Raw genomic sequence first — 26,103 nt, forward strand, 5'->3', positions numbered from 1 at the left:
AGAAAACCCCATGAAATTCATGCGGTTACCATAAATTGATGAACAACTTGAAGGTACAAACATACACACAATTATCTCACTAGGGATCAGATCCAATCTGATCTTGGAAGCTTGAGTAGGTTAGCTCTGAATAGTACTTGGATGGAAAACTTTCAATGACTACTACTAGATGCTGTAGGCTATATTTCAGAATGAAGAACTGTCAAAACCACCTGAGTTTTTCTTGCCTAAGAAAAACCTTATAGGGCTGCCATAAGTTGATGGGCAATATGAAGGCATACACACTCTCTCACACTCTCAAACACTGTTTTTTTTAAATAGCTGCAAGTGTCCCTGAACCCTATGCAAGTAGAAAGACTTGATATAAACCAATCAATTAATTAAATAAATTAAGTTAAAAATTAAGGAAGATAATATTACTAGTCATACAAATAGGCCCTGTTTAAAACTTTTGAAACACAAATATTTGACCAGATGTTTCTGACTTATTGAAGCTAAAGGTGCCCCATCTCAGCAGAGTTGATGTGAACTTGGACTATGTGGCCATGTGGTTTCTAGCTCATGCTCAGTCTTAACGTTGTTCCATTGGGTCACACTTGCTTAGACATTGCTCACATATTTTCAGGCATGGTTGTCAAATCCATCTTGAGGTGGGAAGCTGCCATTTTTTCATGCATATTTCTATAATCTCTTTTAAAAAGAATAAATCAGAAGGACAGTCTGGACAGCAGTCACAGAGATCTGTAAAGCCCTTTTAGGACAGTTCTACTTGGTTTTTCTTTCTTTTTGAAAAATTGTGCAGTAATGTTTTCTTCCCCAAATTGGGGGGCATGCGCATTTGTGGGTGTCGCAAAGTAATCCCCAAATTGGTATCATCTCGCTTCCATTTATGCTATGCAGATTGGCTTTTATTTTACATCTTTTGGGGAGCGGGGGCACGGCAGTGATGCGGGTCAGGACATAACCGCTCCGCCGTATTCCACAGGATGTATTGTTATCGTGCCGGGTCCGCCGATGGATTTTTAAGACGGCAAATAATTAATGAAGTGCACATCCTACGGGGATGGCGCAGTTCAAGTGGCAAATCTGTTTTCTGGTCAAACAATAGACCCCCTTCAGAAAGGAGCGGACCATCTCTATGGTAATTTGGAGCCGAGAGCGGCCTATTGATTCGGTGGAAGAAGACATTATACAGTGTCAGTTGGGGTTGTCACAATTTCATTTGTCGCCTGACCCAAACTTAACCTTCTAAAAACCTTTTCTTCCATGTACATAAGCCCACCAGCCGGGCACGTTTTGCTGCAATGACAGTTGCGTACAGTACAGAATCACAGCTTGGCTTGTTGTTGTTGTCATGTGTATATATATATATATATATATATATATATATATATATATATATATATATGCATATTTTTATTATTAAAATAATGATCAGCCAACCATTCCAAACACAGAGACCAATTTCCCTTTTCTTCCCTTTATATTCTATGTAAATCAGTTTGTTTTGTTTTTTTATTGTTTTAAAAAATCCTTTGTTTGAGAGGCTGTTGAGAGACATCTCTCAAGTTTTATGTTCATTTGCCGGTCAAGATAGTTTCATTTTAATGTTTAATTGGAGGAGGCTTTTGAGCCGTACAATAGTTTCATTCATTCCCACTTAAGAAGACATTGTTCTACATGCCGGATTAGCGTTAACTGTATTCTCGCACTTTGTTCTTCTAATAAGGTTTTCAGTTCTGCTAGGTGGTCAGGTTTCCCCACTCGTTTTTGTTGTGTGCATTAAAGAATAAATGACAAAAAACTCACTATTTCCCGATCTGTGCTTTTTGTCTGAAAGTGTGCTTTTTCAAAAGACCCCCTTCCTTAATTTTTAGCTTTTCAAATTCTACAAAGCATGTGAGATCTCAGTTTCACGACTGCTTAGCTTTGAAATGATTTAAAAGGTCTAACACACTGTCCTTTGTGCTCCTAAATTTTTTTGTTTATTTTAAAAAATCACAGGTTAAATAGAAATCACATGGATAATATACCTTTGCTGTTTCTGCATATTGGAATTATAGCAGTTTAAAAATTAGGAAAGAATTGTTGTGTATTGAAATCCATGTGCCTCTGTTTTCATGTGTTTGCAAGGTATAATTTTATGTTTTTAAATATAATAGTGTTTTGGGGTCTGCTTTTTGTTAGGTTAGAAGTGTAAGTCATTTACTTTTGTTTGTTATACCTTTTATAAACCGTGTATTGTGTTTTGCATATGCAATGAAAAAGCAATCACCAAAACACTAAGACTGACCAGCACTTGGTGGAATTACAGATCCTAAATGCTTTGTCTTATGGTTTTGCAACACTTGATGAATATTTGGTGTTTGGTGGATGCTGAAAAAAGACAATCTTCCATTAAATGGCATCCCAAAACTGAAATACTTGTTTTAATTTAATTTTGAAACTGCGTGACAAGACATTAGGTTATAAGAAAATCTTTGGTGCTTGCACATTTGTGTCTAAAACAAAGCTGGAGAGGCCATGGACATATATATCCAAAATGAAACTACTTTTGGTTTTTGTGGAAGTAAGGAAAGATTAGAAAATTCTCTCCAGAAGAACAGACTATTAAATATTTTCAGGCTTTATGGTAAAATACAGGAATTGAAAAATGAGCTTTCCTCCTTCTTGCTTAATTTTTAGCTTTCATTCTTGGCGAAAGGGAAATAAGACTGGAACTTAGCCTCGAAACGAAGCTGCGCATTTAAAACAAAAGCGGGGATTCGCGGGGGCAGCTGAGAAGCGAAATGGATTCTCCTATCTGTTCACACCCACAACTGAAGTCCCTGAGCAGCATTAATATTTTTGCTGAAGCGAAGGGAATCTTAAATATTCCGGGGCGGGCACTTGAGCGGAGGAAGGGATGGAGGAGAAAAAACGGCTTCTCCAAAGTTAAACCAGAACTGTAGAAATTATAAGGTAAATTTGGTTTTAAGGCTCTGCTGCTGGAGTTTGCTCGGGTTGGGAAAGCGAAAGGTTGGCTCTCATTGTGGGTTTCCATTTATATTGCATTCCGTTCCCCGACATCCGGTTTTCGAGTTTAATGTGGCAAGCTGACTCCCAGTTTAGTCGAGGGGGATGAAATGTATTTACTCCCCTTTTCCATCCATTTCTTGAAATATAAACTTGGGAACGCTTCAGGCATTATGATTTCTTGGGCTTTCCAATTGGGCCTTGGGGTTTCTTTTGACCGTTCTCCGGGTTGTGAGCCATCCTTAACAGTTGCTTTGCGATGTGTTTGTCACCAGTGAGCCTGATGGGTTATGGTTTCTCCCCTGATGTTTCCCCTCCCCAAAATCCCCCTTTTGCTATTGCCAGACAAATGAATTGATCAGATTTTCCACCTGCCCAAGTCTCTCTCTTTGCTTCCCGCACAGTAGTTTGCAAGCCAACAGAATCCGTACGTTAAGCAGAGAGCTTGATTCACGTCAAACATCTTTGTATCTTTGACCATCATCCCATTCAGCCGTGAGCACGAAATTAAAACGCCGCGCTTGAAAAGAGTGTGCGGGATATCCCGATTTAAGGTATATTTGGGGACGTTCCTTCCAGATTAGAGATCCTTCTAGACTATGGCTTTTGTCTGGTTTTCCGCAAGGCTCTTTCTCATTTGAAGAAAGCAGCTAATGCTTAAAGAACGTGGAGCTTCTCTAAGTTTTAACAAAATAGTGCCTGGGAATAAAAGACCACAGAAGGCTCTAGTATTAATTTCTCTTTTAGGAGACTATCTGCCATGACCTCTTGGCTAATTGATCTCTCCTCCCTCTCTCGCACACACACACAGATTCACTTCCACTGAAGTCACATCGTCTCCATCCATCGTTACACTTTCTGCCTCATTTGCATTTGCTGCAAACGCAAGATACACGTTTTCGGCTGAAGGTTCTGTACTTAATTTTGGAAGTGGCTAAGTAAAGAGCGGGGAGGGAGAAGGCGGGGGCGGAAAGGAGGCCAGCGTGCTCCCTCCTTCCCAACCTTAATTTTTTTTTTTTTTAAAAAAGACTGAAGAGTCTTTGGTGACAGCTAGTCAGAGTTAGAATTAGTTCAAGGAAATGTTAATAAAGCACTGCCTAGTCTAATCCTCTTGATATCGCCAGGTATCCCCCCTGTTCATGGGTTAATTGCTTTAAAAACGGAGGCAGTATTTTGAACGGTGGGCCAATTCACCTTTTCACAGCTGTTCCCATTGAGTGACAACTAAATCCCATGTGTAAGATGAGGAAGAGCTCAATCTCCAATTGGGAGAAAATTTATGTAAACCGCAATCCCTTCAGAATATGTGGAAGTCATAGACTTTCTTGATTTACTCTGCTTTCCCCCAGAAAGCTCCATTGTTCCCTTCCCTAAGTCCCATCAACCCTTTGTAGCCGAATATCACAGCCGCGGCAGATAGCTTGAAATATATAAATGCTATCATAGCTCTGATTAATAGCACCGCTTATGAGTCAGGTCTGATAACGGGACTGCTCTCCACTCAATTTCAGATACTGCTAATGGAATCTGTCTTCTGCAATTGTAATGTGAGAAGGTCTAATTTGCTATGGAGCTTGGATCTGTCACCAGGAGGGGATTGTGAGGTCAGGAGGGAGCCGCCAGGTTTTTGCCCCGAAGCTTGTATCTCTCGCTTTGAATGGAGCAGCCCCCCGCCTGCTGTTGAGCTGATAGGCCCCTCTGTGCGGTTTATGCCACTTCGCACAATAGGCTAGGCCTTCCTAGCCCGACTTCATAATTGTGAAGCGAGCTCATATTTCCACAGCTACTCCGCTGCATAATTTCTAATAAGTGGGTGCTTTTTTTTAACAAATGTCAGATTATGAAAAGTTTCCTCAATTACAAAAAAAAAACTTATAAAACATTTAAATTGCTAAATCTGTTTCCTGCCGAGTCTTCTCCTTCTTCCATTTTCTTCTCTCCTCTGCGTGCCCCCCTTCACTTCTCCCTGCACTCCACATTCCCCCCAACTTTCTGGCATCTTGGGTATCCTACTTAAAATTGCGCCGGTCGAAGCAATAAGAGGAATCATTTTAAAAAGTGCTCGCTTTATATAACGTCGAGAGATATTTTGGAAATGCTTGACAGAGGACGACAGATTGGGTCGCCGCACTGCCCCGGAGAGAGCGCCACCACCCACGGAGTTAGGAGCAACTTCGGATGACATGGTTTTGATGACTTGTCAAGAGAAGGAGAAGTTTTTGAAATGGATTTCTCTGCCAAGTGCACCAAAAAAGGGGTAGTAGGTTGGTCTTTAAAAACTTAATACTTCTCAGGAATGTCCCCCAAGAGATATTCAAAGGGAGGGAAAAAACCCCACTGTCTTCACATTTTCATCTGTAGAGTCATTATCCAAAAATGGATTTTAAAAGTTGGGAAATAGCAGAACTTGGTTGGGTTATAGGCGTGGAACTTTAAATAACATGAGCCCCAAAGGATCTAAGGACACTTTTTAGGACACTGTGGATCCCATTCACTGCTATTATTCCACTTGAACTATCATGGTTCCAATGCATGGCATCCTGGGGTTTGTAGAGCACCATGGGGCATAATAGCATTCTGAGATTTGTAAATGCCCTTCCATAAATTGAAAATCACGGAATTCCATAAGGCAAATATAGCAGATAAAGTGGAATAATAATGACATCATTCTGTACTGTGAATGGGCCTCTGGAAGTTCTTTCCCGGCTGAAAAGAATTGTACATTCTTCCCAATCCATTATTTGTTGCATTGGATTGTGTCTTTAGTGATTAATCTGCATCTTAATCTGACTTTGATAAGAGTTATCAAGTATGTTGAAACTCTTTGTGGGGGTTGAATTCATCATCTTGAATGGCTTTGTTAAAGTTCATACTCAACTCCAGAATGGTCTCACTAACTCTACTGAGAGAGAGCCACCAGATACCACTGGTCCTTGGACAGTTAATTGCTGTCAGATGGTGGCCAGGTTGACAACAACAAGAGTTTGTTGTGTTTTAGATATAAAGACACTATTTTATTTTACCTCCAGAATGACACCATGGTCAACTTTTGACAGATGTAGTCCACAGAATTTCACTGGAGAAACAGTGGTGTCAAATGTGTTGTTGACACCACTTTCATGGCCAAGATCACAAGGTTGTGTTTTCCGGTCTGTATAGCCATGTTCCAAAAGTATTCTTTCCTGACGTTTCGCCCACATCTATGGCAGGCATCCTCAGAGGTTGTGAGGTATGGAGAAACTAAGTAAGGCATAGGCAAACTGATGAAGAAACACAACCTACAAACTATCTACAGACCCACAAAGAAAATCCAACAAATGATACGGTCAGCGAAGGACAAGAGGGATCCTCTCACCTCTGCAGGAGTCTACCGTATACCATGGAGCTGTGGACAAGTCTACATAGGGACCACCAAATGCAGCACCCAAACATGAGTCAAAGAACATGAAAGGCACTGCAGACTATCTCAACCAGAGAAATCAGCCATAGCAGAGTACTTGATGAACCAACCTGGACACAGCATAAAACATACAACAACCCAGTGATGTCAAACTTGTGGCCTTCCAGCTTTATTGGACTTCAGTTGGACAAGCTGGCTAGGGCTTCCAGGAGTTGGGTTGGGTTCTGAAACATCTAGAGGACCACAAGTTTGACACCTCTGATCTAGGGAATCCTAGTGAAGCGTTCTTTCTAGGAATCTCTTAAATCCTCCACCACAAGTTGCCTAATAATAATAATAATAATAATAATAATAATAATAATAATAATAATAATAATAATAATTTTATTCTTATACCCCGCCCCATCTCCCCGAAGGGACTCGGGGCGGCTTACATGGGGCCAAGCCCGGTCATGACAATATAAAAACAAGCAGTAAAACAAATCAAACAACAATAAAACAAGTTATAAAAGCACATACAATACATCATGATAAAATCATGGATAAGATCTGTAGGAAACTCGGCTAAAGTGCTAGTTATGTTGATATAGAGAGAACATTTAAATCAAATCTACTAATAATGCTATATAACATGATTTTTGTTCCTGGGTTATAAATGTTATTTCCTAATTGGTTCTATCATAAAAACATGTGAAAAGTTTATTAAACTGCAAAAACTTTGTTTTTGCGAGACATCCTGCCGCATATTTCGCTATAGTTTTTCAATGAATATCTCATAGCATCTCAACCCATTCAACACAGGGCCCTTCCACACAGCCGTATAATCCAGAATATCAAGGCTGATAATCCACAATACCTGCTTTGAACTGGAATATCTGAGTCTACACTGCCATATAAATATTGCACAATTAAACAGTAAATGACACTTTCAAACCAGATACACAATTTTTTTTAAATTTTGTTACACAGTGTAATAAGATTTGCAAAAGTCATACCCACAGATGTAAAGAGTTAAGAAATTTCTTTATCGTGAATTAGTCAGAAATCGAAACGGAGTCTGTGGTCAAGAAATGAGGAAGACTAACACCTGAAAGGGCTGCTATGAAGGGACACAATAAGATTCTTGAATGTAGAGATGTTTTATTAAATACCAAACTCAAGCTCGCCCATGTAATAGTTATCCTGATTTCTATGTATGGATGTGGAAGGTAATTAGTGAGGAAAGCTGACAGGAAGAGAATCATTTGGAGAACTGGTCTGTAGATACTATGATCAAAAATGACAAGTAATTGGGTTTCAGGAGAGATGAAGCATGGATTGGCCCTGGAAGTCAAAACGACTAAACTGAAGCTATCATGCTTTGGACATATTGTATAACAGCATATCTCATTAGAAAAGGCAATCCAGTAGAGTCTCACTTATCCAAGACTCGCTTTTCCAAGGTTCTGGATTATCCAAGGCATTTTTGTAGTCAATGTTTTCAATATATCATGATATCTGGTGCTAAATTCATAAATACAGTAATTACAGCATAACATTACTGCGTATTGAACTACTTTTTCTGTCAAATTTGTTGTATGACATGATGTTTTGGTGCTTAATTTGTAAAATCATAACCTAATTTGATGTTTAATAGGCATTTCCTTAATCTCTCCTTATTATCCAAGATACTCGCTTATCCAAGGTTCTGCCGGTCCGTTTAGCTTGGATAAGTGAGACTCTACTGTACAATTGAACCCACATATCCATGAGGGATACATTCCCAACTGGACCATGGATACCTGAAATGCAGGTACCTGCAGTCCCTATTGGACCGCTTATTTATTTATTTAGTTGATAGCCTAATAATGAACACTTTTTCTGATACTAGATATGGCATACAACTGTCCTAACTATATAATAGATATCAATGGCTCCATTCTCAAATCAAAATAAGCAGCCTCGTGTTGTTGAAGGCTTTCATGGCCGGAATCACAGGGTTGTTGTGTGTTGTATATACCTCACAACCTCTGAGGATGCCTGCCATAGATTTGGGTGAAACGTCAGGAGAGAGAATACTTCTGGAACATGGCCATACAGCCCAGAAAACAAAATAAGCAGCCGTTGTTGTGATTGTTGTTATGAACAATTTGAGCTACAAATAATTTACCCTTTCTCTAAACAATTCCTTGTTTATTTGGGTTTCCCTATTCTGCTCATTCACTTTGGAGTATGTGTTTAATGACAGTCCATTAATGCTGGGAAAGTCCGATTTGTAAAAATGTAGTCCAAAAACGTAGGCTCTCATTCCACTCATAGCCAGTAGCCTGTTTATTTATTTAGAGTATTTGTACCCCAACCTGAAGCCAAAAAGTCTCCTGGAACAGCTTATCAACCGTTGTTTTGCCCTCAGGCATACAACTGAAATAAGACATGAAACATAAGGAAAAGGGAATCGCAGGGGTGGATTGGATTAAGGCCAGTAGACACTGTCTATCATTTCATCTGTTCTTTGCACTGAGGCATGATGGAGTTGTCTTTGCCCTTTCTCCTCCTCTAAGGCCAGGGCAGTGGTAGTCGGGATGGAAGGAAGGTCTTCTATCTTATTGTGGATCTGGGCATGATGAAGCTGGGCTGTCTCTTCTTCTCTTCCTCTGGGCTGTCTCTTCTTCTCTTCCTCTGCAATTGCAGTTGGGATGAGTAGAGGACCATTCACCTGCTTAAAGGTCTAGACAAGATGGACATATTTCATCCCATCAAAGTCGCACTTCCTTCCTCTTAAATGACAAATGACTATTATCTGGTGAAATTTTTTCCAATCAAGGCTTTCCGATGTGAAGGCCTGGTAATTTTTTTTTGTAATGTACAAGGGATTTGGAACTACTTTGGTCTTTGCCTGCATCCCTTTCTTTTCCATTCCTTTCTTTTCCAGTGACTTCCATCTTCTGGACCAGCATTAACCCCTTGACTACTGCCTAACCTTGCCTGCCGTGTTCTTTTTCAAAGAGTTGGACAGGATGGCAGTTTTTCAGCATTCAATTTTAACATAATTAAAAGGAGACAAGGAAGAAATACTTTGTTGATTTTTTTAAGTATGCAAAATTTTCACTTGTGCAAAGTAGAAAATCATTTCGTGCAGAAAACAGCATTTTCTAGAATACTTTTTACACAATATGGATTTTTCCCCATACCAAACAATTTTTTTTGCTTCCGATCTCTCCCTCCCCTATCATTGCTATTGCTGGTGAAAAGGCACTGACCTGCCAAGGATGAGAAAAAAATCTATTTTTCCCCATCCTTATTTCTGAAACTTCTCAGATGCAGCTTCCACAAAAGCCTTATCTGACTTTGAATGGCTTCACCAAACTTTACAGTTTATGACATTTCTGGGCTCATGTCAACATATGATGTTTCTCTTTTGAATGGCAGTATATAGCTAGTATAATTTAAAAGTGGCAGACTGTGGAGAGTACGACAGAAATCTTTAATAATACAGGTCAAATATCCCTTATCCAAAAAGCTTGGGACATGCAATATTTTCGATTTCAAATTTGTTTGGATTTTAGAATACTTGTATATAACGAGAAATCTTGGAGATGGGATCCAAATGTAAGCATGAAGTTTATATATATATATATACACACACACACACACACAGTAGAGTCTCACTTATCCAACACTTGCTTATCCAACGTTCTGGATTATCCAACACATTTTTGTAGTCAATGTTTTCAATGCATCGTGATATTTTGGTGCTAAATTCGTAAATACAGTAATTACTATATAACATTACTGTGTATTGAACTACTTTTTCTGTCAAATTTGTTGTATAACATGATGTTTTGGTGCTTAATTTGTAAAATCATAACCTAATTTGATGTTTAATAGTCTATTCCTTAATCTCTCCTTATTATCCAACATATTCGCTTATCCAATGTTCTGCCGGCCCTTTTATGTTGGATAAGCAAGACTATACTGTATATATAAGTGCTGAGCTGCTGAACTTGCAGACCACAAGGTCGCAGGTTTGAATCCGGGGAGCGGAATGAGTGCCTGCTGTTAGCTAGCACCAGCTCCTGCCAACCTAGCAGTTCGAAAACATGCCAATGTGAGTAGATCAATAGGTACCGCTCCGGTGGGAAGGTAACAGCGCTCCATGCAGTCATGCCGGCCACATGACCTTGGAGGTGTCTACGGACAACGCCGGCTCTTCAGCTTAGAAATGGAGATGAGCACCAACCCCCAGAGTCAGACATGACTGGACGTAATGTCAGGGGAAACCTTTACTTATATATATATATACTAACTGTGCCCGGCCACGCGTTGCTGTGGCTTAGTCTGGTGGTGTTGGTCAGTCTACATTAGGTTGTATTTATGCTGTGACCTCCACCCTTCTTTATACTCACATTAGTAGTAGTATTTGAAGTCTGTTACCTTCCTCAATTTTTGTGTTGATTGATAATTGCTTGAGATCCCTGTTGTCTTTGGTTTGTTGTTAATCGTGACGTCTGATTCTGCTGAGTGCGGTTTACATCTTATTGTGGTACAATTGTCTTTTTTTGTTTTGCCTGTGTAGGTGTTAATTATTATTGTTGTTGTAGAGGTCATGAAGGCTGGATAAGTTAGATGCTACTGTATTGTTTTTTAGAGGCCCAATGTAGCACTGACTGGCCTCTCAGCCTCAGTGCCTGGCTGCTTCTTGCCTGTGACGGTGTTGATTCTTATTGTTGTTGTTGTCATTGTTATTATTGTAATTGTTTTTTTGGAGGCCAAGTGTGAATGTAGGGATTGGGGAGGTGGATGAGCACTGAATGGCCTTGTAGACTCAGTGCATGGCTGATTCTTGCCTGTGTAGGTGTTTATTATTAGTGGGTGAGTGGATGGATAGATGAGTGGATGGATAGATAGAGTGGGTGCTCTCCTTGTTTCCTTTATTCCTATGCTGTTCCCTTTCTCTGCTCCGATGCTGAGCTCGCTGATAAGAACACACTGGTCAGAAAGGAGGGTAAATATAACCGGATCAATGGCCTTTCTCTCCCTTTTGCTCTTGGCCTTCCGGGCAGAGAGGGAGGGCTCTTGTACTTGACGTTCCTTCGCTTCCCTTCCCTCCCTCCTTCCTTCGTTCTATTCGTCCCAGCCTTTCCTGCCTGCGGAGCCATGGAACTGGGTCAATGGGTTGGATGGCAGGGAAAGGGAGAAGGAAGAGGCCTTTAATTGAAATGCATGGACTCCATGCCATGGGGTGCTGGAATTTGTAGTTTGCATCCAGTCCAACCCCTTTCTTTTTGTCATGGAGGAAGAACCCACCCAAACCTTTCAGAAAGATGGCCATCCGTTTTAGTTGTGTTGTTATAGTCACAATGCGTTGTTGTGAGTTTTTTGGGTCCAGATTGTGGTTTTGTGGTGTGGGTGTGTTGTTACAACCGGGAGGGAAGGCTTTTGTGTGTTGTTGCCAAGTTTCGTATTTCTGGGGCATTTAGTTGTGTTGTTATAGTCACGATTCGTTGTTGTGAGTTTTCTGGGTCTGGATTGTGGTTGTGTGGTGTGGTTGTGTTGTTACAACCAGGAGGCAAGGCTTTTGTGTTGTGTTGTCAAGTTTTGTATTTCTGGGGCATTTAGTTGTGTGCCAAGTTTCGTATTTCTGGGGCGTTTAGTTGTGTTATTATAGTCACGATGCATTGTTGTGAATTTTATGGTTCCGGATTGTGGTTTTGTGGTGTGATTGTGTTGTTCCAACCGGGAGGGAAGGCTTTTGCGTTGTGTCGCCAAGTTTCATATTTCTGGGGCGTTTAGTTGTGTTGTTATAGTCACGATGCGTTGTTGTGAGTTTTGTGGGTCCAGTGTGGTTTTGTGGTGTGATTGTGTTGTTACAACCGGGAGGCAGGGCTTTTGCGTTGTGTTGCCAAGTTTTGTATTTCTAGGGCGTTTAGTTGTTTTGTTATAGTCATGATGTGTTGTTGTGAGTTTTGTGGGTCCAGTGTGGTTTTGTGGTGTGATTGTGTTGTTACAACCGGGAGGCAAGGCTTTTGCATTGTGTTGCCAAGTTTTGTATTTCTAGGGCGTTTAGTTGTGTTGTTATAGTCATGATGTGTTGTTGTGAGTTTTGTGGGTCCGGATTGTGGTTTTGTGGTGTGATTGTGTTGTTGTAACCGGGAGGCAAGGCTTTTGCATTGTGTTGCCAAGTTTCGTATTTCTGGGATGTTTAGTTTTGTTGTTATAGTCACTGCGCCCGCAACTTTATCTATCTATATATATACTAGCTGTGCCCGGCCACGCGTTGCTGTGGTGTTGTCTGGTGGTGTTGGTGAGAAATTGTTGAGGTAGTGGTGGTATTGAATGTCTGTTGTATGGTTGTCTTTATGTTTAGTATGCAGTGGGTTATATGGCAGTGTGGAGTCAAGATAATCCAGTTCAAAGCAGATAATATAAGATTCTAAATGGGTTATATAGCTGTGTGGAAGTCTACACTGCCATATAATCCAGTTAAAATCTGATAATCTGTGGAAGAGGCCTAAGTGAGGCCTAACTCTGCCTGTCCCCTGGACTGAGTAGGTTGCTAGGAGACCCAGTGAGCGGAGCTTAGCCTTTAAACTGGCAGCAATGGGATAAAAACTATTATTCCTCTCCCTGTAATTAGGACTTTATTATTCTTTTCTTTTTGTTGTATCAACCTAGAGGCGTGGATGATGGGTTGTGTTGTCAAATTTCGAGGTTGGGGGGCCTGTAGTTTTGTTGTTTTGTCCGCTGCCCTGATGCCATCACTCTTTTATATATATAGATATACTAGCTGTGCCTGGCGACGCGTTGCTGTGGCTTAGTCTGGTGGTGTTGGTCAGTCTACATTAGGTTGTATTTATGCTGTGACCTCCACCTTCTTTATACTAACATTAGTAGTAGTATTTGAAGTCTGTTACCTTCTTCAATTTTGTGTTGATTGATAATTGCTTGAGATCCCTGTTGTCTTTGGTTTGTTATTAGTTGTAATGTCTGATTCTGCTGAATGCGGTTTATATTTTTATTGTGGTACAATAGTCTTTTTTTTTGTTTTGCCTGTGTAGGTGTTTATTATTGTTGTTGTTGTAGTGGTCATGAAGGCTGGATAAGTTAGATGCTACTGTATTGTTTTTTGGAGGCCCAGTGTAGCACTGACTGGCCTCTCAGCCTCATAGCCTGGTTGTTTCTTGCCTGTGATGGTGTTGATTCTTACTGTTGTTGTTGTTGTCATTGTTATTATTGTAATTGTTTTTTTGGAGGCCAAGTGTGAATGTAGGGATTGGGGAGGTGGATGAGTTGTGTTGTCAAATTTTGTATTTGTTATAGTCACAATGCGTTGTTGTGAGTTTTGTGGGTCCAGATTGTGGTTTTGTGGTGTGGTTGTGTTGTTACAACTAAGAGGCAAGGCTTTTGTGTTGTGTTGCCAAGTTTTGTATTTCTGGGGCGTTTAGTTGTGTTGTTCTAGTCACGATGCACTTTTGTGAGTTTTGTGGGTCTAGATTGTGGTTTTGTGGTGTGATTGTGTTGTTACAATTGGGAGGGAATGCTTTTGTGTTGTGTTGGCAAGTTTCGTATTTCTGGGGCGTTTAGTTGTGTTGTTGTAGTCATGATGCATTGTTGTGAGTTTTGTGGGTCCAGTGTGGTTTTGTGGTGTGGTTGTGTTGTTACAACTGGGAGGCAAGGCTTTTGCATTGTTTTGGCAAGTTTTGTATTTCTGGGGCGTTTAGTTGTGTTGTTATAGTCATGATGCGTTGTTGTGAGTTTTGTGGGTCTGGATTGTGGTTTTGTGTTGTGGTTGTGTTCTTACAACTGGGAGGCAAAGCTTTTGGATTGTGTTGTCAAATTTTGTATTTCTGGGGTGTTTAGTTGTGTTATATTCACGATGCATTGTTTTGGCAAGTTTTGTATTTCTGGGGCGTTTAGTTGTGTTGTTATAGTCATGATGCGTTGTTGTGAGTTTTGTGAGTCCGGATTGTGGTTTTGTGATGTAGTTGTGTTGTTACAACCGGGAGAAAAGGCTTTTGTGTTGTGTTGTCAAGTTTTGTATTTCTGGGGCGTTTAGTTGTGTGCCAAGTTTTGTATTTCTGGGGAGTTTAGTTGTGTTCTTATAGTCACGATGCATTGTTGTGAGTTTTGTGGGTCCGGATTGTGGTTTTGTGGTGTGGTTGTGTTGTTACAACCGGGAGGCAAGGCTTTTGCGTTGTGTTGTCAAGTTTTATATTTCTGGGGCGTTTAGTTGTGTGCCAAGTTTTGTATTTCTGGGGAGTTTAGTTGTGTTGTTATAGTCACGATGCATTGTTGTGAGTTTTGTGGGTCCGGATTGTGGTTTTGTGGTGTGGTTGTGTTGTTACAACCGGGAGGCAAGGCTTTTGCATTGTGTTGTCAAGTTTTATATTTCTGGGGCGTTTAGTTGTGTGCCAAGTTTCGTATTTCTGGGGCGTTTAGTTGTGTTGTTGTAGTCATGATGCATTGTTGTGAGTTTTGTGGGTCCAGTGTGGTTTTGTGGTGTGGTTGTGTTGTTACAACTGGGAGGCAAGGCTTTTGCATTGTTTTGGCAAGTTTTGTATTTCTGGGGCGTTTAGTTGTGTTGTTATAGTCATGATGCGTTGTTGTGAGTTTTGTGGGTCTGGATTGTGGTTTTGTGTTGTGGTTGTGTTCTTACAACTGGGAGGCAAAGCTTTTGCATTGTGTTGTCAAATTTTGTATTTCTGGGGTGTTTAGTTGTGTTATATTCACGATGCATTGTTTTGGCAAGTTTTGTATTTCTGGGGCGTTTAGTTGTGTTGTTATAGTCATGATGCATTGCTGTGCGTTTTGTGAGTCCGGATTGTGGTTTTGTGGTGTTGTGTTGTTACAACCGGGAGAAAAGGCTTTTGTGTTGTGTTGTCAAGTTTTGTATTTTATGGGGCGTTTAGTTGTGTGCCAAGTTTCGTATTTCTGGGGAGTTTAGTTGTGTTCTTATAGTCACGATGCATTGTGAGTTTTGTGGGTCCAGATTGTGGTTTTGTGGTGTGGTTGTGTTGTTACAACCGGGAGGCAAGGCTTTTGCGTTGTGTTGTCAAGTTTTATATTTCTGGGGCGTTTAGTTGTGTGCCAAGTTTTGTATTTCTGGGGAGTTTAGTTGTGTTGTTATAGTCACGATGCGTTGTTGTGAGTTTTATGGGTCTGGATTGTGGTTTTGTGGTGTGGTTGTGTTGTTACAACTGGGAGGGAAGGGTTTTGCATTGTGTTGCCAAGTTTTGTATTTCTGGGGCGTTTAGTTGTGTTGTTATCGCATGATGCGTTGTTGTGAGTTTTGTGGGTTTGGATTGTGGTTTTGTGGTGTGGTTGTGTTGTTGTAACCTGGAGGCAAGCCTTTTGCATTGTGTTGCCAAATTTCGTATTTCTGGGATGTTTAGTTTTGTTGTTATAGTCACTGCGCAAACAACTTTATCATTTTATATATATAGACTAGCTGTGCCCGGCCACGCGTTGCTGTGTCTGAGTCTGGTGGTGTTGTTCAGTCTACATTAGGTTGTATTTATGCTGTGACCTCCACCTTCTTTATACTCACATTAGTAGTAGCATTTGAAGTCTGTTACCTTCTTCAATTTTTGTGTTGATTGATAATTGGTTGAGATCCCTGTTGTCTTTGGTTTGTTGTTAATTGTAATGTCTGATTCTGCTGAGTGCGGTTTATATTTTTATTGTGGTACAATAGTCCTTTTTTTGTTTTGCCTGTGTAGGTGTTTATTATTATTGTTGTTGTAGTGGTCATGAACGTTGGATAAGTTAGATGCTACTGAATTGTTTTTTGGAGGCCCAGTGTAGCACTGACTGGCCTCTCAGCCTCAGTGCCTGGCTGTTTCTTGCCTGTGATGGTGTTGATTCTTGTTGTTGTTGTTGTTGTCATTGTTATTATTGTAATTGTTTTTTTGGAGGCCAAGTGTGAATGTAGGGATTGGGGAGGTGGATGAGTTGTGTTGTCAAATGTTGTATTTGTTATAGTCACAATGCGTTGTTGTGAGTTTTGTGGGTCTGGATTGTGGTTTTGTGGTGTGGTTGTGTTGTTACAACTGAGAGGCAAGGCTTTTGTGTTGTGTTGCGAAGTTTTGTATTTCTGGGTCGTTTAGTTGTGTTGTTATAGTCACGATGCATTGTTGTGAGTTTTGTGGGTCTGGATTGTGGTTTTGTGGTGTGGTTGTGTTGTTACAACTGAGAGGCAAGGCTTTTGTGTTGTGTTGTGAAGTTTTGTATTTCTGGGGCGTTTAGTTGTGTGCCAAGTTTTGTATTTCTGGGGCGTTTAGTTGTGTTGTTATAGTCACGATGCATTGTTGTGAGTTTTGTGGGTCCGGATTGTGGTTTTGTGGTATGGTTGTGTTGTTACAACCGGGAGGCAAGGTTTTTGCATTGTGTTGCCAAGTTTTGTATTTCTGGGGCGTTTAGTTGTGTGCCAAGTTTTGTATTTCTGGGGAGTTTAGTTGTGTTCTTATAGTCACGATGCATTGTTGTGAGTTTTGTGGGTCCGGATTGTGGTTTTGTGGTGTGGTTGTGTTGTTACAACCGGGAGGCAAGGCTTTTGCGTTGTGTTGTCAAGTTTTATATTTCTGGGGCGTTTAGTTGTGTGCCAAGTTTCGTATTTCTGGGAAGTTTAGTTGTGTTGTTATAGTCACGATGCATTGTTGTGAGTTTTGTGGGTCCGGATTGTGGTTTTGTGGTGTGGTTGTGTTGTTACAACCGGGAGGCAAGGCTTTTGCATTGTGTTGTCAAGTTTTATATTTCTGGGGCGTTTAGTTGTGTGCCAAGTTTCGTATTTCTGGGGCGTTTAGTTGTGTTGTTATAGTCACGATGCGTTGTTGTGAGTTTTAAGGGTCTGGATTGTGGTTTTGTGGTGTGGTTGTGTTGTTACAACTGGGAGGGAAGGGTTTTGCATTGTGTTGCCAAGTTTTGTATTTCTGGGGCGTTTAGTTGTGTTGTTATCGCATGATGCGTTGTTGTGAGTTTTGTGGGTTTGGATTGTGGTTTTGTGGTGTGGTTGTGTTGTTGTAACCTGGAGGCAAGCCTTTTGCATTGTGTTGCCAAATTTCGTATTTCTGGGATGTTTAGTTTTGTTGTTATAGTCACTGCGCAAACAACTTTATCATTTTATATATATAGATTGTACACACATATATACATGCATACCATTGTTCATCTCATCACAGTCACACTTCCCCTTTCTTTAAATGACAAAAGAGGGTGCAACTATTGCACAGTGAAAAAAATTCCAGCTAAGGAGCTTCATTCTTAACTGGGTGTGATGTGGTGTGAATTCACTCCCCTGTGTTCCAGCCTTTTTGGTACTACACACCCTGTAGCACCAAAACAGCAGTTACACGCTTCATTCACTCACTGGGGTGAGTTCACTAAGAGTGCGACTATTATGTGGGGAATTTACACATATTGATTTCACCACCCTAAAAATGAAGGTGCAACTATTATGCAATGGTGACTATTGTGAAATTAAATACAGTATAGATATCAGTGTCTGTGTGTCTATCTAATACACATACCCTGAAGATAATTTTATACAACAATTTTTAATAATTTTGTGTATGAAACTGAAAGTGTGTACATTGAACGCCAATAACAATTTAATAACAATAATTTATTTATTACGCACCTCTTCTTGCTGCTCAAGGCAAGGTACACCATGATTAAAACAATGAGATAAAACACTATTAAATACACATAACAAATATGAACAGGTAAAATGCAGACTAATGAGATACCAGATAATAACCTTTGGGGCTGTTGGATTCCTCCCATTAGTATAAGTCGTGAATATGAACCTTCAGAGCTTCCCAACCCCATAACTTTCTTAATCTATCCATTGAAGTAACTTTTGCAGTTGAGTTTTAGTCAGACCTTCTGGGGGCTGCTGTGTTATTTATCTCCTGTATTTAATAAGGCTGTTTTCCTGAGCTTTCAATTGGATACCTCTTGGTTTTGTTGGATACCTGTTCATATGTGCCATCATCTAATCGTAATGGTGGTACAAGGAGAGTTCTTTCTTCCTTGTCACAATCATTTTTCAGCTCTGGTTGTTCTATTCTAGCTATTATCAGTCATGCAGAGGCTGAAATTGTGAGTAATATGTACAGTTAGGCTCTGACTCACCCCAGTTTGATCTCTTTCTCCTCTTCTCTCTCCAGAAAAGTAATTTTTATTAGAATAACAACATACAATACAAGAAAAATCTCTTATCCTAATCCTTTCCATTAAACATGTTAGCAATCACTGTTGATGAAAATTTTACGTAACAAACAAAGAAAAGTGAAATGTGATGCTGAGGGATTTTCTCCCACCCTAAAAAATATTGTTTGGAAATGAGAAGATGCTGAATGTTAGGGTATCCTTGGAAATGGATGTATGTCTTTATGTGTGTGTTTATGTTAGGGATGGAAAGTAAATATATATATACAGTAGAGTCTCACTTATCCAAGACTCGCTTATCCAAGGTTCTGGATTATCCAAGGCATTTTTGTAGTCAATGTTTTCAATATATCATGATATTTTGGTGCTAAATTCGTAAATACAGTAATTACAACAGAACATTACTGCGTATTGAACTACTTTTCTATCAAATTTGTTGTATAACATGATGTTTTGGTGCTTAATTTGTAAAATCATAACCTAATTTGATGTTTAATAGGCCTTTCCTTGATCCCTCCTTATTATCCAAGATATTCGCTTATCCAAGGTTCTTCGGCCCATTCAGCTTGGATAAGTGAGACTACTGTATATATAATATACTTTTTGTGCATGAAACAAAAATTTGCACAGAAATTTCCTGCAGAAATATCATTCAAGCACAGAAAAAAACAGTGTTTTGTACATATCAACTATGTCCAAATTTTGTGGAGACTTAAGTTCTTAATTATGATGTTTTCTATGTGGAAAATAGCATTTGGGACAATTTCTTGCATAGAGAATGCAATTTGCTAAACGGAACATGCTATTGGGAATTCTGCGCAAAATACATCCTGACTTGCAACAGGTTTTGAAAACTCAGGTTTTCAGATCCTATAATGTAACAGGAAGATAATGGCTTAAATTACTTGTTGCTTACTTTGAGAAGAAAATAAGGGAAGACATAAAATAGACTCCCAGTTAACCAGCATGTATGGGAATTGGCAGGTATAGTTTCTGATTATTTGAAAGTTGCTTTTAAAAATAGGCCTAATACCATAGTCCATAGTATACCATGCCACAAACTGTTTCGACTTGATGTTGATATTGGAATGCAGTAATCAAAAGCAAATTAAGAGAAAGCCAAACTTAACATAATGCAACACAGTTTTGCTGTATTATAAAAACTGGTTTTACTATATTATCAAAAATGTATTTTAATTTTTAAAATTTAAATTAATATTTCTTTGATATTTTTTGCTATTTGCACGAGAGTTCTGGTTGCTTGAGTTCTAATTAACCAAGAGTCTAGTGTACATTCTTTGTGTCTCTCTTTGTATAGGCTTTTACACTTTGCAATTACATCATTATGATGCCTGCATCATTGTGTTTACCTGCATCTCTAGTAAACACTAGAATTCTCTGGCAGAAAGTTCTAAGTGCTCCTTCCTAAACTGCAAATCCCATGGTAGTCCAAGGATGGAAAAATGTGCTCTGTACATGCAGTTTTGGCTCCTTTTCTTGGTCTTGATTCTAAAAGTCATGAATCTTTGTGAGGATCAGCTTAGGGAACTGGGTATGTTTACCTTGCAGGAGAGAAGGTCAAGAGGGAACATGATTTTATTTATTTATTTACAGTATTTATATTCCGCCCTTCTCACCCCGAAGGGGACTCAGGGCGGATTACAATGAACACATATATGGCAAACATTCAATACCAACAGACAAACAACATATATAGACAGACACAGAGGCATTTAACATTTTTTTCCAGCTTCACGATTCTGGCCACAGGGGGAGCTGTTGCTTCACTGTCCACTAGTGGCTGTACTTCCTCATTCCTTTCCTTGTGTTTTGCTGGCAGTTTTATGATGTTGTAAATTAGTTAAATTAGCCTCCCGCATAAAGCGTACCTAAATTTCCCTAATTGACAGATGCGACTGTCTTTCGGGGCTACATAGGTCAACAGCAAGCCGGGCTATTTAATGGTTGGGGGCTTAACCTGACCCGGGCTTCGAACTCATGACCTCTCGGTCAGTAGTGATTTATTGCAGCTGGTTACTAGCCAGCTGCGCCACAGCCCAGCCCTGTTTAAATATTACATGATGGCCATGTTTATATATTTTGAAAGGATGTCACATTGAGGAGGGGGCAAATTTTTTGTTGCTCCATAAAATAGTGGGAATTATAACTTGAAGTGGTCAATAATTGACTCTGTGACATTTGCATGATGCATTGAGTCATCTCATCCCAGTGCTCTCAACGTGGTTGGGAAAAGTTTGGGAATGCTGGAGTTTCCCCAAAGCTCTGGAGCTGCCTCCACTTCAACGTGGTGTGAACAACTGGGCTGCTTCTGAATTGGAACCAGTCATGCTATTCACATGGACCAGTGTCACCAATTTCCTTACAATGTAGGGAAAATGGGATTGCACTTAACATATGCCACAGCCCCCTCTATATATGCCCAGTGCCCAGTTTCATACTGGTGAGAGCCGTTTGATACTGGAGTGTGATGGAGTCTCCTTCTCTGGAGGTTTTAAGCAGACTGGATGACCCTTGAGATCTCTTCTAACTTCAGAATTCTATTATTCTAAGTTCAATCAGGTTACATGCTGTATGCCACTGTGGGTTATAATGTATAGTTAAAGGTAAAGGTTTTCCCCTGATGTTAAGTCCAGTCGTGACCGACTCTGGGGGTTGGTGCTCATCTCCATTTCTAAGCCAAAGAGCCGGCGTTGTCCGTAGACACCTCCAAGGTCATGTGGCTGGCATGACTGCATGGAGTGCCGTTACCTTCCCGCCAGAGCGGTACCTATTGATCTACTCACATTTGCATGTTTTCGAACTGCTAGGTTGGCAGGAGCTGGGGCTAACAGTGGGCGCTCATTCCGCTCCCGGGATTTGAACCTGGCACCTTTTTGGTCCGTAAGTTCAGCAGCTCAGCGCTTTAACACACTGAGCCATCAGGGGCCCCTAATGTATATAATGTATATCTGCCTCCTTTGGAGGTTTGTAAGCAGAGTCTGAATGGCCATCTGTCAGGAGTGTGTTGATTGTGTCTTTCTGCATGGCAGAAGCTGGTTGGACTGGATGGCCCTGTGAGTCTCTTCCAGCTCTACAATTTTCCTTTGACCGAATACACTTCCCTTTCTCTAAAGCATATAATAGCAGAGCCCTTCAAGTCCAAATAACGACATGCTTTTGCAGAAAAAGAAGTGGTTGCATGAAACATTATTATCTCTCATTTCTTGCAGTGGGAATAAGCCAAAAGGAAGGTGTACTTTCATTCAGGTGCGGGGATTGCTGGAGAAGGGACAATAGAGGGGAATCTGGATAGTGTTGTGGTTGTTGTTGTTGTGTTGTTTCAAATGTGAGCTTGTCGTGGAGAAGGGGGGGGGGGAGAGCTGACATTCCTGGAGACGAAGATCCATTTTCTTGTTATCTGTCTTTGCAGGCTTTCTGGCAGCCGTGCCGCAGGAATCTTTGCTGTGGGGATGTTTGCGTTCTCTCGCCTCACATGGCAGTGGTCCACCTCCGCCGAGGTTTTCAGCTTAAACAATCTGTGTGTCGGGCTGCTCCTGGCTCTCTCTGCCCGTTTCCAGGAGGCAGCGTCCGCCAAGGAGAGATCAAAGGTAGCCCACTCCAGGATCAAAAGACCTCTCCGCTCTCCACTTTCTCCCGGCCCTTGTCCCCGTCTCCCCCCCCCCCCCCAGCCATGTCCACCCACTCCCCACGTTAAATGGAAGGACCTGAAATTGGTAGACCTTCCTGTGAAAACGGTAGGAATCTTTGGTATCTATGGCAGAGTAGAGTGCAGCGTAGTCAGTGCTCTATATGAGCTCATGGTAGGAGTCAGGAGAGAAATACAAGATGCTTTGGTAAGGGTCACAGACGGTAAAAAGAAACCCTTACTTTGCAGGGGTGTCATACTCATTTTCATCAAAGGCCATAGCAACCTTATAGTTGCCTTCAATAATAATAATAATAATAATATAATTAAATGTGCGGTTTTCTGGCATTGTATATTTCTGCCGCTTCTGTGACTGTTCATTTGGGTTTTGATGATTCCGTAGCCCACTTGTCGATGGATGTCCAGAATCAGCAGCATCCCCCGCGGTCCTTTTTATCCTGGGCGACGACCGAGCCAGTATAGACTTCGTTTGGGTTTGATTATCCATAATGCTAATGGGTTAGGTGCTCTTGGTTCTGCTCCTCAGCTGAGGCCTCTCTGGCTTGGTTGGACCTGCCGGTAGTTACACTACCGCCAGCACAGCCCTCAGTCATCATTGCTAAGCCCCCCCCCCCCCACCACGTCAAGGTGGCACCTGCGGGGGGGGGGGGGGGTGCCGAAACTCGGGATCTCAGCCGGCATTTGGAAACAATAGACATTGACAAAATCACGATCTGCCAACTGCAAAAGGCCACCCTACTGGGATCTGCGCGCATCATCTGAAAATACATCACACAGTCCTAGACACTTGGGAAGTGTTCGACTTGTGATTTTGTGAAACGAAATCCAGCATATCTATCTTGTTTGCTGTGTCATACAACGTCGTTGTGTCAATATAATTAAATAATAATTATTAAAAACTCAGCCGCTATCAGGACCTCAAGATTGAACTTCAAAGACTCTGGCAGAAACCAGTGCAGGTGGTCCCGGTGGTGATGGGCACATTGGATGCCGTGTCAAAAGATCTCAGCCGGCATTTGGAAACAATAGACATTGACAAAATTACGATCTGCCAACTGCAAAAGACCACCCTACTGGGATCTGCGCGCATCATCCGAAAATACATCACACGGTCCTAGACACTTGGGAAGTGTTCGACTTGTGATTTTGTGATACGAAATCCAGCATGTCTATCTTGTTTGCTGTGTCATACAACATCGTTGTGTCAATAATAATAATAATAATAATAATAATAATACTTTATTTTTATACCCTGCCTCCATCTCCCCTAGGGGACTCGGGGCGGTTTATCCAAGCCTGGATAAAATAAACAAAGCAAAATAAAACAACATTAGAGAATACAAAAACACGACAATTAAAACAAACATTTCAAATATGAAATAATAAACATCATAAAAACATGGATTTGGCACCCAACTAAAAAGATAAAACGAACTGGGTATAGTGCAGTGAGTAAATATTGTTAACAAGATACAGTAGAGTCTCACTTATCCAAGCCTCACTTATCCAAGCTTCTGGATAATCCAAGCCATTTTTGTAGTCAATGTTTTCAATATATCGTGATATTTTGGTGCTAAATTCATAAATACAGTAATTACAACATAATATTACTGCATATTGAACTACTTTTTCTGTCAAATTTGTTGTCTAACATGATGTTTTGGTGTTTAATTTGTAAAATCATAACCTAATTTGATGTTTAATAGGCTTTTCCTTAATCCCTCCTTATTATCTAAGATATTCGCTTATCCAAGCTTCTGCCGGCCCATTTAGCTTGGATAAGTGAGACTCTACTGTAGTTAAAAGGTGCTACCATCAATAGGGAAGCAGCTTGGAATGCGGGACCATGTGACTGTAATAAATAAGTGGGTATAATAAAGTGCAACAAATGAGGAAATGGTCGTAAATGGAAAGACTAAAGTTGAGATTCAAAGGGCCATTGAATCCATGGACAGAAAATCTGCGGATATAGAGGGCCAACTATAATTGTTTTACATAGTGGTCATTGCTACGTAGTTTTTACCCAGTTTGGGTCCTCAGATGTTACTGAATGACAGCTCCCATCACTTTTGATTCTCCTCCATGCGGAGTGGGGATAATGGAGATTGCAACCCAACAGTATTTGTGGCTTTAATGTTGGGGAAAGGTTAAAGGACATTTTAAGGATAGACATCATATCCACCAGCCTTGTATCCCAGCCTCATTATAATTCTATTCTGAATGTTATTAGGTTCCTTTCATCGGGGTATTTTAATCTAATGATTTTATCTTATATTGCTGCTATAGTCCCCCCACCTCTGAAGTTGACTGAATTGCATTGGTGGTTGTTTGATATTATTACTGTTGTATAAACCTTTGTTTTAACTTCTGTTTTATCATCTTCTTGTGTTTTAAACTGTGTATATTGTTAAATGTATTTGCGCTGTTACTTTTGTAACATTGTGAGCCACCCCGAGTCCCCATGGGGAGATAGTGGCGGGGTATAAATACATTATTATTATTATTATTATTATTATTATTATTATTATTATTATTATTATTATTCTTAGCTGCCTTGAGTCCCCCTCAGAGCCACCTTGAGTCTCCCTCAGGGTAGAGAAAGGCGGGATATAAATATTGTAACTAAATAAATTGTATCTAAATCCAAACCACTCTTTTTGGACTAAACAGAACAAACTGTAGCCTTTCAGATGTTCCTATATCTCGACTCCCATCAGCTCTAGTCATGTCTAATGAAGAGGAATATAGGAATTGTATTCCAGCCTCTGGGCGGCCACATAAAATGACATTGGGGACTGGATTTAGCCCATGAGCCTTGAGTTCGACACATGTTATTTTTGTGTATAAAATCCCAAGTATGTATGTTTGTTCGTTGGTTTGAGAGTTTGTTTGAGCCACGAAGGCTCCTATGTGACGTGATGGATCTGGACAAAAGTTTGCACACAGAACCTTCATTACCCAAGGTAAAATACTGGTGGGTTTTCAACTGTTTGCAGCAGGGCCCTCAAAACTAATAAAAGTTGTATGCAGCCCACAGAAGCAACCCCAAGAGTGCAGTATCTAGATACAAAGGCAATGTCACAAGGAGAGGCATTAAAGAGCCTAAACAAGACTTCCACTCAGATGGTTAGCATTGCCATGAAGCCATTGTTATGGAGACATTCATATCTGCTTGGCAGATATGAAAGCGAGGTGGAGAAGGGAGAAAGCGAGGCATCAGCCCCGCCAACACCTGGTCAATGCTGAATATATATGGTAGTCTCTGATAAAAGGGTAGATAGACAAAACTTTGGTAGGAGAGTCCCTAATTCTGACTGTGTGTAAAGCATCTTGAGATAGACAGAAACCTTATGGAGCTCCCTTCTCAAACAAAAAGTACTAAAGAGGAAAGTGATCTTTACATTCTGGCAGGAAGCAAAACACATTGAATTACATAGATCAGGAGTCCTCAAACTTTTTAAGTGGAGGGCCGATTCACAGCCCCAAAGACTGTTAGGGGGCCGGACTATAATGAAATAGTCCAAAATTAAGATTGTTGTAGTTGTGTGCCTTCAAGTTATTTCAGACTTAGGTCAGCCCTAAGTCTAAAGTTTAGGACAGAGGCCAAGTCAATGACCTTGGAGAGCCGCAATCCGGCCCCTGGTCCTTAGTTTGGGGACCCCTGATCTAGACGATCTCATAAGACCATAGGTAAGCAAAGAAACCTCCAAAGACCATCTAGATGGTCTCATAGGACCATAGATAAGGAAAGTGACCTCTAAAAGCCATCTAGATGGTCTCATAAGGCCATAGCTAAGCAAAGAGACCTTCAAAGACCATCTAGACGATCTCATAAGACCATAGATAAGCAAAAAGACCTCCAAAACCAGATAGA

At 40.6% G+C, this 26,103-nt stretch overlaps 1 protein-coding gene across 8 annotated transcripts in view; it reads left to right on the forward strand.

The window, feature by feature from the left end:
* tmem260 (transmembrane protein 260) overlaps positions 1-26,103 on the forward strand; it is a 123,610-nt gene that overhangs the window by 32,883 nt on the left and 64,624 nt on the right. For all 8 annotated transcript variants that reach the window (XM_062968638.1, XM_008122165.3, XM_062968635.1 and 5 more), the window contains exon 4: positions 21,993-22,170. In XM_062968638.1, the coding sequence (XP_062824708.1) occupies positions 21,993-22,170 (178 nt within the window). The remainder of the gene's footprint in view (positions 1-21,992; positions 22,171-26,103) is intronic.

This window comes from Anolis carolinensis, chromosome 1 (assembly GCF_035594765.1).
Source record: "Anolis carolinensis isolate JA03-04 chromosome 1, rAnoCar3.1.pri, whole genome shotgun sequence".
NCBI lineage: Eukaryota > Metazoa > Chordata > Lepidosauria > Squamata > Dactyloidae > Anolis > Anolis carolinensis.